This window comes from Entelurus aequoreus, linkage group LG17, assembly GCF_033978785.1.
Source record: "Entelurus aequoreus isolate RoL-2023_Sb linkage group LG17, RoL_Eaeq_v1.1, whole genome shotgun sequence".
Lineage (NCBI taxonomy): Eukaryota > Metazoa > Chordata > Actinopteri > Syngnathiformes > Syngnathidae > Entelurus > Entelurus aequoreus.
Window position 1 is genome coordinate 43,528,598 of NC_084747.1, and position 12,632 is coordinate 43,541,229.

Genomic DNA, 12,632 nt, shown 5'->3' on the forward strand with positions numbered 1-12,632 from the left:
TTCTTTGCTAACAGCTAAATTATGGTGCTTGTCAAATATTTTATTTTACACCCTCCCCTAGAGAGAAGAAAATATCCCCCCGCCACTCTCCACTGTGACTATAAAATAGTTTTTAAAATTGTTATAATTATAACTCTGCATTAAATTGTAGGCTTATTACATTAAAGGCAACAACACACCGTTCTTTCCTCGTCTCCCACCGTGGTTACAGTGAAGCCAAAAGCTGAATACGCTTCGTCATATTCTGGTACGGCAATAAAAGCGTGTTCCCCGAGGTCAAACGCACTCCCCCTGGTATTGCACTTCACGCCCCTAGGGGGCCCCGCCCCACTATTTGAGAAAGACTGGATTAAGCAAAGAAATCAAACAATGTACTAAAATGATCCACTTTAAAAAACGGTTCCGACTCAAAGTACATGCAAGAAGAATCCTGATAAACATATTGAACCTTACTAAAAAAGAAAAAAAAATCTTATTCATCTCATAAAGGATGACGAAAGAGATCAATTACTTTTTTGTTTTATTTGATCAGCCGTTTGGAAACAATTAAGCACGATGCTATCACGTTAGCTCCGAAGCTAAAGTGTTTCGCCGATGTATTGTCATGGAGATAAAAGTCACTGTGAATGTCCATTTCGCGTTCTCGACTCTCATTTTCAAGAGAATATAGCATTCGAGGTGGTTTGAATTACAAATCCGTGATCCACAATAAAAAAAGGAGAAAGTGTGGAATCCAATGAGCCCTTGTACCTAAGTTACGGTCAGAGCGAAAAAAGATACACCCTGGCGTCCTGTACTGCACTCTAATCCTTCACTGTCACTTTCCTCATCCACGAATCTTTCATCCTCGCTCAAATTAATGGGGTTATCGTCGCTTTCTCGGTCCGAATCGCTCTCGCTGCTGGTGTAAACAATGTGCAGATGTGAGGAGCTCTTCAACCTGTGACGTCACGCTACTTCCGGTACAGGCAAGGCTTTTTTTTTATCAGCGACCAAAAGTTGCGAACTTTATCGTTGATGTTCTCTACTAAATCCTTTCAGCAAAAATATGGCAATATCGCGAAATGATCAAGTATGACACATAGAATGGATTTGCTATCCCCGTTTGAATAAGAAAATCTCATTTCAGTAGGCCTTTAAGGTATGTAAACATTTACAAAATCGTTCTTGGTAAATATTTCCTTTCACAGAGACCAGTCATTTATCTGCATCTTATAGTTTCAGTGCAGCTAATATGAAAAAAATCCATTCATCCATCCATTTTCTACCTCTTATTCCCTTCAGGGTCGCGGGGGGCGCTGGAGCCTAATATGAAAAAAAATGTTTTCTCAAATGTAGTGGGTGCGGCTTATAGTCTGGAAAATACGGTATTGTATGAGTGCATATGCTTCTTTAAGCACCAAATTAATTTAACTGTCTTGAACAGCAAACACTAATTTGTACTAGCATTTGTCTAAATGATATAAAAAGCAAAAAATACATAAATTCCTTCACTTCCTTATGTGTAACCAATCATCTAGCTTTTAGATCCAGCGTTTTCCTTTCTCTTCAGGTCAGTGAAATATAGCAGCAAGCAGCATACCATACACTATCTTTTTACATTTTAGTGCCTAACCACTAGCATGCAAAAGCAATCCATACATTCATCTGTATGTCATCCAAAGTAACATCACTTGATGTCAAAAGACTGCTGTTATGCACTTTTGGGGCAAAATAGGCATTACATGTAAGCACTGAGACCCAGCACTACTAGCACCAGCGAGGAACCAACCTCGCTGGTGCTAACCAACAATTAAAATATTGATTGAAATGAACATTTTATCCATAGTGAACTAGTAATTCATTGCGATTAATTGAAGATTGATATAATTTTGTATCTTTGATATGTATACCCTAGACATATTATTTTTAAGTTTTTATTGCTATCAACATGGGGCTGGACAATTTAGTTGATTTATGCAAATGTTTGTTTGTCAAACATAATGAATCTTAAACAGCTTATCACAAAACAGACACAAACACTTTATAACTGAAAATGAAAAAAAAATGCGTCAGATTTTGTATCCCTGACAATTTATATGTTTAGATACCAGCTTAGCGCATTAAGAACACAAAAATGTGCATTGTTACGATCATGCCTTGATTGTCAAAAATGTTTGGTAATGTAACCTGTTATAGTTTTACCAGAATGAATACTTCTTATAGTCTGTACATTACATTTTGTACAGCACATACTCCATAACAATGTCATAGCCTTCTCTATTTTGTAATAAAGTGTAATATTGCTGTGCGATCAGCCTGAAAAACACATATAGTTATCAACCAGAACAGGTTTTAAAGAAATGTACACATTATTTCAGCCTGCCAGAAAACGCATCCCCCCTTTATAATGTTCATCCGATGTACTAGCATTTATTTAGGTAGGAATATCAAATGTTACATTACCAAACATCTTTGACAATAAAAACTGGATTTTAACAATACAAATTTAGTGTTTTTGAAAGCGCTACAGTGGTATCAAAACACAGAAGTTAAAATGTCACCCCTCTAAGTGGAGGAGCTCAAGCAGCAGCCGGTGCCGACTCGGCTTACAACAACCGTGGATGGAAACGGCGACCTGCCAGGGCTGTGGAACTGTGGCTCAACATCAAGTGGAACGTAGCTGCATTTTCCAACACTACGGGATGATCACACAAAACGTGTGCAAATCAATCAGGCATTAAAAAAATAGAGTCGTTAATGGACATTTACTATAACTTATTACAGCGTTAACTTAACAGCCCTAATTGTGGTATAATTCTGTCACATAAAAGGGATAAATAAAAGTCATCCAATGAACAGAAACAGTGCCAAAAAGCATATGTTTTAGTAACAGTATTTGAATACACTTGCAATTGGTTACTTTACAATACTGATTAAAGAGCTCTGCAGGGTTGCACTCTGACCTGACCTAAATCATTGACTGTTGGTTTGTGAGTGGAAACTGGTCATTGGCTTTAAAACTTGTTGCTCTAGTTTTAATTATTCTGCTCACTTGATGGACTGGCAATCTGCCTTGACAGGCTGCGGCAGCTTTATTGCACAGTTACAAGTTTCCCCCAAACCGAGCATGTGGCTGCACAGCATGCTAAAATTGTGTTAAATTGGGTGCAGTTCTTTGAATTTTTGCCACAGATGATAAGGAAAGCTTATTGCATTGTTGGTTTTAGCATTCAGAATCCACAGAAAGCCACAAACTCCTTGTAATGCAACACCTACCGAACAACAGCAACAAACCCAACAGCGTAAGAAGAGTTCCGTAGGTATGGCTTTCCATTGCAGGTAGTGTAGTGTGAGTTGGGAAATCCACACATACAAAATTGTTCATTGTAAATCCATCTTAAGGGAGTGCTTTGACACACAAAAACTGAGAACAACAAGAATACATTGTCCTTAGCAAAATAATGTTCCATTACCATTATTTGCATGGTAGGTGCAATCAGATTAAGTCATGAGGCAAAATGTCTATAGTTGGTGGAAGTGTAAATGTATACAGCCATACATAATGAGGTTAAAAACAGACTGCCAACGAGAAAGGTGAGGGAAATCTAACATAGGTATGGAACAACCTTCAAGTCGTGATCACAGTGCATATTAAAATGACTCTGACTCCATCTTGGTAGTCTGATTTTTTTGTTTTGCCCTATAACTTTTATTCTCTTAAATGCCATATTTTTGTTTTATTTTTGTGTTCTTGAAAACCCTGAATGGCATTTCAAAAACAGGCTCTGATTTGATGAGACTCACCGCCACTTTTGAAGAAACCATTGCATCGCATTAACAACCTTGCCTTTAGACCGAGTCACACGCACACACACACACACACACACACACACACACAGGAAATACTATTCACAAACATGTCAATCATGTAAAAATACTGGCACACTTGTATGCAAAGGGAATAGGACTGCTGTAAATCTCATGCTTGACTGACTAGACTTGACTTAATTGCAGCTAAACAGCATCTCCTACAGGTAGCTCATGGAACCATATATGTGTTGCAGGAAAACAAAATGTAGGCAAAGGCACGTTATAGAAAAATGGTCACAAATCCAGACTGCTTGGTAAGAGACCGATAACAAAAGGAGCCGACTCACATCTTGAAAAAGCCGCCTGTCATGTGTCAGACGTTTGGACGCGAGGGTTTTGGTAACGTGATAGAAAGTGAGCAGGGCTCTGTGCTGCTGTAGGCCATCCTGGCCCTTGACCGACTCCAGCAGAATAGGGATGAGCTCCGGCCATTGCTTGGGGCAGTCCAGACGGGCTACCTTGGCTATCAGCACCGCGATCTGGGTCGCTATCTATTGGCAAAGCACACAGAGGTGGAAAAGAATGACCAGAGGCAAAGCATGAGACAGCAAGAGGAGTGGTGTGTCATTGCAAATAGTTGAACTTCAGAAGCTTAGAACTTTAGGATAGATAAAAGAAAAAAATCCAAGACAGCTCTCATTTAGATTGGATTGTTATATTTGCTGTTAGAAACAGGCAGTCGGTTTTTTTAAGTTGATAAATGACTGCTCTCATTTTTTTTTAAGTACAAGTGGACAAAAACATTGACATGCAATCTGGCTTTGTTTGGCAGGGAGCTAATACTCCTGTGGAGACATATGGCATCTAAATGGCATTCCCAGCCTGCCGTATGGACACTAACAGCCCTGATGTTTGAGGGCCGTCCCTCAGGCCCCACAAGCTGGTGAAAGCAGGATGGATGGTCACCATTCAGGGCCATCTTCCATATACTGTCAGGCTGACGCACACCACTTGTTTCTTGAATTATTGCCCCTATTGCGGCAGCAGCAGCAGCTCAAAAAAAAGTGAAAAGTGTGGGCAGTCATTACTTGCAAATGCTGTCAAACATATTACATTCCGGAGGCAGTTTGCGATTTAGTTTCTGTGCCCTTCATTCTACAAAATGTAATTTGGTAGTTGGTAATCAAATTTAACAAACACTGAAAAGTTTCAGAAAAAAAGAACAAGGATTCATTTAAACTCTATTGTGAATGTCCCATAATGGATAAATATTGTTTTAACTTTTATAATAAGAGAAAAATACCAATTACACTATGGTTGCTGTCAGATTGATTGCTGGTCAAACATCTTGTTCAGGGTGCTCTAGTCAATTTACTCTGTACATCATATACTGTACATATTAAGGACATACATATAAAACACGAAAGTCTCAACTAACTAATGTATAATGAAACTATGTGTTGCAGAGGTGCCTCATACACTATAACCTGTCACACAAGTATAACAATATATTAACCCGTGAACCAACACTCTGATTTAATGTAATACCACCCGGAATTTTTTCTTCATCTTTTTTTAGAATAAACAAATCAATCCTCTGGCCAAGGGGCTGTATAACTCATCACTCGGTGGGCAGAGGGTGTCATAATCACATAGACTCCTACAGTAGAATCACGGATAGTTAATTTAGCTTTCATTTTCATGTCATACATGCACATGTGTACCAACTGTGGTGGGGTTTTATTTGATTTGGTCTGCCGTCATTGTTTTTACATTGTATTTGCACAACAGGATCACAATGTACACTACCGTTCAAAAGTTTGGGGTCACCCAAACAATTTTGTGGAATAGCCTTCATTTCTAAGAACAAGAATAGACTGTCGAGTTTCAGATGAAAGTTCTCTTTTTCTGGCCATTTTGAGCGTTTAATTGACCCCACAAATGTGATGCTCCAGAAACTCAATGTGCTCAAAGGAAGGTCAGTTTTGTAGCTTCTGTAATGAGCTAAACTGTTTTCAGAGATGTGAACATGATTGCACAAGGGTTTTCTAATCATCAATTAGCCTTCTGAGCCAATGAGCAAAAACATTGTACCATTAGAACACTGGACTGATAGTTGCTGGAAATGGGCCTCTATACACCTATGTAGATATTGCACCAAAAAACAGACATTTGCAGCTAGAATAGTCATTTACCACATTAGCAATGTATAGAGTGTATTTCTTAAAAGTTAAGACTAGTTTAAATTTATCTTCATTGAAAAGTACAGTGCTTTTCCTTCAAAAATAAGGACATTTCAATGTGACCCCAAACTTTTGAACGGTAGTGTATTTATTTTATTCTATTCTATTATTAATCGATTCCTATTAACATTTGCTACAATAACACCAGAAAAAGATGCTAGATTTGTTGCTAGTCGTTTTTAGCAAAGAAAAAGCCACTAAAAGTTTCTAGAAACTTGAATATTCCTCAACAAACTACATTGTACAATTAGCAGCAACAAATTGAAAATATAGCAAAACTATATAATATAAAAATATATGTAATACTAATTAATAATAAAAACATTTGTTTTTGAATGTATGTCTACATATTTTGAGCCTTTTTAAAGAAAATCAAATCACAATGCCAAATTATGCAAATATATGTGACGTCATGGTGACCACACCCCCACCGCCACAGGTATTTTGGTAATCTAGGGGAAACCCTGCTATTCCAGGAATATTTGGTCAAATCCCAAAGAGTACAATCAGGGGTGCATTCCTTGCCAATCAAATAGTGTCAGGCATGTGTTGAGCGGCACTGTGCGTTCGGAAAGTGAGAAAATTACTTCATTTCTCGGGCCTTTTATCTTGCCAGCTGTGTCTAGTTTGCAGCCACAGTGGCTCTCAAAGGTTGATTGTGTATTCTGCCTCTCAATGAGCTCCTCACAATTGCACCTCATTGGACTGTTGTCATTTCCATAAGCTCACACTGTTTCCCTCAGGCCTGTTTTGGGCTCCAAGCCTTTATAGGATGAGGGAAAGATATAATCCATATTTTATGATTAGTAGAAACAACATATTTGAGAAACTTGGGCGACAGTATTTGCACTGATCTTTCCCTATATTTCTGCACTTGTTACTCCAAAAGATTGAAGGCAAATTGCGCACTACCTTCTCGTCGACAGCTTAGGTTGATGTCAATGGGTGGTAATCAGTGTTCTACATAATACTACCTCGTTGAAAATCAGACATTATCACAATTTGATTGCCAGCTAGATTCTGTGATAGAGTCCACTAACAGGGCAGGTGTAATTTCAGTAGAGTGGAGTGGAGTGGCACCACTAACCTGATTGACAGGCTCATTGAAGTTTGTGATGAGTCCGGCACGTAACGTCGTCTTCTCCTCCTCTGATAGAGCACTGCAAGTAGTGCAGACAGGAAAAAATGTAAGAGGAAGCAAAGCGGAGAACTGGCATGAGTGGATGAAAATACTTTGAATAAAGAACGTGCCATGTTTTTAATCCCTGTAGCGACGTGCTACAAGGTGGCAGTGCTTAGCGGTGCTGAGCCTCTTGCATTGTGGGGACAGCATGCCTGTCGCACTCGCATCTGCTGAATATACAGCTCATTTCATGGGGGGAGCCTTATTTTTTTATTTACAAAATGTGCAAAGTCCAAACATAACTACAAAGGTACATCTACTTGGCCATTACAGAATGATTTTAAATTTAGAGCTAAATCACTAAATGCTCTGCTTTTCCCTCATCTAACAGATGACGAAATTGCGCCTGATGCTTTTACATTGCAAGTTTGTGCAAAATGTCAGTGGGAGTTTGTAAAATACACAGAGAAAAACAGTGCTGTGGACTTAAACAGCAGCTGAGGCTTAATGGAGCGAAGGAGTGCTTGATGACGGTTGTGATGTGTCACTGAGCGGTTGGGGAGGATACACATAGACGGCAGGAAGATTTACGACGCAGAAGATGAGAGTGCTTAAGTGAAACGGGATTTACGCACACATGTTGGAAATGCTAAGAGATTAAAATATATATCAATGTGGGTTGTGTGAACAACAGGCGACCAGGAACTCATAGCACATAAGTAAACAAGAAGGTTGGAAAGGCAAGGACAGAGAAGACACATACGGCAAAGGCTTGAAGTCAAAAGTTCTAAAAGTTGTGCAAATTGGGGAGAAAAAAAACGTGTTACTGAGGTCAGACACAAACCAACTTTATCTTAGCCAACATTTTAAATGGTAAACGTTTTCTTTAGATTTTTTTTAATACCACCAGAGTGGCATACTTTAATACAAAGAGAAGAAATGTGACATATTCATAGAACCAGAAATGGAAATGACTGAGGACGAGTAGTGACAAAAGTGGTACAGTTTCCTCTGTCCTGGCTGCTCAGTACAATATGGCTAAAGCACCGATAAGTCAACATCATTAACAAGAGAACAGACAAGTGCATTCCAAAATGACCGCATTTGTCAAGAGACATAATAGAGAGTGACTATATTATTTTTAGATTAAAGAGGGTCTGCAATTTTTGGGGAATTTTCTCTATTGTCCACAATCATTATGAGCGACAAGAACACACAGCTTTTTTTTTTAGGTTTCTAAAGATGATTAAAAAAACGCCTGCAAGATGTGGCTAATAGGAGTCATTGTAGCCTACAAAGCTCTCTACAACAACTTCAAAACCCCCATCAACGTTTTATTAACATGTTCCAAGTATATATATAATGTAGTAACAGACACATTCTAAACAATATGAAATATGAACAATATTTGCCGTATTTTGGTAATTTTTAAGCATTACCGGAACGTATTTCCTCGGCACATTTATTTTCGTTTTTGCAACGGACTTCCGGCAACAAATGTATGTTCCTACTTCCGGAACGAAAAGCGTGTGTTTTCTATTCGTGGCAGATTTAGTAACAGACAACTTTTTTGGGACAAATGAGGAATCACAACCTTATCTTATTGAACCTGAATGTACAGAGGATGAACTGCTGCTTATAGAAGCGAACACGAAGACAGGATGAAACGTTGGAACAGGCAGAAGCCGGGAGAATGAGGTCGGGGTGACTTGACGCTGTAAATGTGGAACTTGGAGCCAAGTTATGCCAACATAAATGGTGTGCTTACCCAAAATCAAAACAGTACCTCAGTGTTGGCTCTTACAATAACAACGTCGCTACAGCTTGGTTGTTATACAGGTTAGGGAATATAAATGAAATATGAGTGGCGGTTTTTGGTTGCATTTTCAAAGTGATTTAGAGGCAGGATGGCTTGATCCCATTAGCTGCATTGCTAGACACCTAACAAAACCTTGTGTCTACTTTTCTCTCATAAGGATTGTGAAAGATGGGCACAATTAAAAAAAAAGTGCAGTTCCCCTTTAAACAACACTTAACTTATTGTTACGCTGACATGGAAATTGCAAATGCCAAAAAAGTGTCATGCATGAAGTTAACTGCCTTCAAAAAATCTAATTTTTAACCATTGTGTTTTACTTTTACATAGTTTTACCATTAAGAATTGAATTTATTTGTACATTTACAAAACAGTTAATAATGTAAAAATATACAGTATGTACAGTATGTGTGTATGATGGTGAGATGTAGTCAGGTGCTGATTTTCTATCCTGTGGGACAAACTGATTTGAAGGGATCATATTATGACTTTTTTTCTAAATCTAAAACACTTTCTTGTGGTCTACATAACATGTAATGGTGGTGCATTGGTTAAAATTTTGCATAGGTTATGTTTTACAGACCATCTTCAAGCCGTTCTCCGAATGTCTCTTTAGAATGCTCTGTTTTTTGGGTTGTCTTATTTATTTTCCGAAGCCCTCCTCCAGGCCAAGCCCCCGTCGACTGCATCGCCACCCCGTCAGCAATATTGTAGTTCTTCGCGCTTCCATAGAGTCTACTGACAGATATAAATTAGAATTATATGCTACTTTTCATTACAAATGGCAATAGTAGAGGGTTTTGGCATGCATGTGTATGTAAGAGCCAGCCTGTTCCACCAAAAGAATAAAAAACTTATTGACCACAACTGGATACAAATGGTGGTCCCAAATGTGACTTGTTTAGAGAAGTAAGTTTAGAGACGGCAAGATTGTTTTATAAATATATCTGCCATGTTTCCATTGTTTGACTTAACATTTTCGCGACTTATGGGCATCCCAAATACACAAATCGAGTACCAACAGGTAAGAACAGTTGGTTTTGCAAAATAGGCCCCCTTTAAAACATGGCCAACTTCCCTGAAAAACCAAAAAAGGCATCTTAGCATTGTTGTTACATTTCAACAGGCACCATACATTTTCGTGGGGTTCCATTAATCTTTTACATAACAGTATATTACAAATTACAGTTCTTAACAGAGCACAACAGCTATATAATGTGGCCTACGCATTCTACTGACACCACATTTATCCTGCTGTATTGGGGATTGTGATGCTCTTCAATTCATGGCAATAAGCCCAAAAGTAATGCAATTACTGCAAGGAGGGCGCTGAAGCCCTTACACAGCACTCTAAAAAATGAAACAGACTTCACTAAACTACTGACAAGTGCAAAACAAACTTGGTAAAAAGAAAAGGGTTTTCAGAGGAAGAAAACAACAGCAAGAAAGAAAAGGGTTACACAAAGAGTGATGAGGCAGAGCTCCGGACCCCAAGCCAACAGCTGCCTTGTGGATTTATGGTCCAATGTACCATTCAAATCCAACTAAAGTCAGCTTATAAAGTACCTTAAGACACACAGAGCTCATGAAAAGCTCAAAGGCCACATAGATCAGTGTGTGTTAAAATGTCAAGAAAATATTTTATTTATTTATTTTATAAACTATGTGGCTTTGTATAAATAATTAGGGCTGCTCGCACCCGCCGTTCAAAGCGAAGTGCTATCTTTCTATTTGTGGGCTCCAATTGTTTTACAGCTTTATATATTAGTCATCAGTGCTAAATATTATTAACTTATCACGTTCCTCTGGTACTGTTGCCCTAGCATTCAAAACATCCTCAATTACTCATCCTCTACTCAAAAGACCTAACCTTGATTCTGACCTCATGGTAAACTACCATGAAGTCCCACCTTCCATTTATCTACAAAATCCTGTGGAAAAAAATGAACACTTTTTTAGCGTCTAATAATCTCTGAGAAATCTTTCAGTCCAATTTTAGGGCAAATCACTCTAGAGACAAACATAACATTATATTAGAACGTATCAAAACACATATTGGTATGTCAGACTTAGCCTTTTCTTGGTTTAACGCCTATCTTACTGAAAGGACGCAGTGTCTCCCCCGTGACAACGTGACCTCAGAGTATATTAAGATAACGTGCAGCATTCCACAGGTTCGGTTCTTGGCCCTGCCCTCTTAAAGGGGAACTGCACTTTTTTTTTTGTCTATCGTTCACAATCCTTATGAGACAGGAAGACAAAAAGCGTTCTTTTATTTGCATTCTAACTAGGGCTGGGCGATATGGCCTTTTATTAATATCTCAATATTTTTAGGCCATGTCACGATACACGATATAGATCTCGATATTTTGCCTTGGTCTTGAATTAACACTTGATGCATATAATCACACCAGTATGATGATTCTTTTTTTTTCAAGATGGTGCCGCTGTAGTGGCTGCTGTTGGCAGAAGCTCTGTGCTCTTGTGTCATCCTTTTGTGTTTCCCTCTTGTTTTCATGTGTTATTACCGTATTTTTCGGACTGTAAGTCGCAGTTTTTTTCATAGTTTGGGGGGGTGCGACTTATACTCAGGGGCGACTTGTGTGAAATTATTAACACATTACCGTAAAATATCAAATAATATTATTTAGCTCATTCACGTAAGAGACAAGACGTATAAGATTTCATCGGATTTAGCGATTAGGAGTGACAGATTGTTTGGTAAACGTATAGCATGTTCTATATGTTATAGTTATTTGAATGACTCTTACCATAATAGGTTACGTTAACATACCAGGCACATTCTCAATTGGTTATTTATGCGTCATATAACGTACACTTATTCAGCCTGTTGTTCACTATTCTTTATTTATTTTAAATTGCCTTTCAAAAGTCTATCCTTGGTGTTGGGTTTTATCAAATACATTTCCCCAAAAAAATGCGACTTATACTCCAGTGCGACTTATATGTTTTTTTTTTCTTTATTATGCATTTTCGGCCGATGCGACTTATACCCCGGAGCAATTATATACTGTGTATATATGGCACTTTTGTGACTTCTGCTGTGCTTTTTTTGTGGACTTCTGGATCTCCCTCCCGGGAGCAAAAGTCTGTGCCGTCATTGATTAAAATGACAAAAATACGGTAAATATTGTACATATTCTATATTGTTAAGAATATATATAGACTTGCAGTGTGTATATAAAACATTGATGGAGTTGTTTTAGAGGGCTTTGAAGGCCTTAACAATGAATCCCATCAGCCGCATCATCCAAGCGTTTATCATCTTTGAAATTCTAAAAAGTCATAATGATTGTGAATGACAGGCAAAATTCCAAAAAAGTGCAGTTTTTCTTTAAGCATCTATATGCTGTGGCTAAACGACATCCATCCATCCATTTTCTACCGCTTATTCCCTTTGGGGTCGCGCCTATCTCAGCTACAATCGGGCGGAAGGCGGGGTACACCCTGGACAAGTCGCCACCTCATCACAGGGTCAACACAGATAGACAGACAACATTCACACACTAGGGCCAATTTTTAGTGTTGCCAATCAACCTATCCCCAGGTGCATGTCTTTGGAAGTGGGAGGAAGCCGGAGTACCCGGAGGGAACCCACGCAGTCACGAGGAGAACATGCAAACTCCACACAGAAAGA

General features: G+C 38.6%; 1 protein-coding gene across 2 annotated transcripts in view; it reads right to left on the reverse strand.

Annotated features, from left to right (window-relative positions):
* ipo11 (importin 11) overlaps window positions 1-12,632 on the reverse strand; it is a 211,524-nt gene that overhangs the window by 179,078 nt on the left and 19,814 nt on the right. For both annotated transcript variants that reach the window (XR_009821728.1, XM_062025729.1), the window contains exons 4-5: window positions 7,123-7,195; window positions 4,140-4,343 (exon numbers count right to left, since the gene is read on the reverse strand). Coding sequence is in view for 1 of the 2 variants with exons in the window: in XM_062025729.1 (XP_061881713.1) it covers window positions 4,140-4,343; window positions 7,123-7,195 (277 nt within the window). In the remaining variant the exon portion in view is untranslated. The remainder of the gene's footprint in view (window positions 1-4,139; window positions 4,344-7,122; window positions 7,196-12,632) is intronic.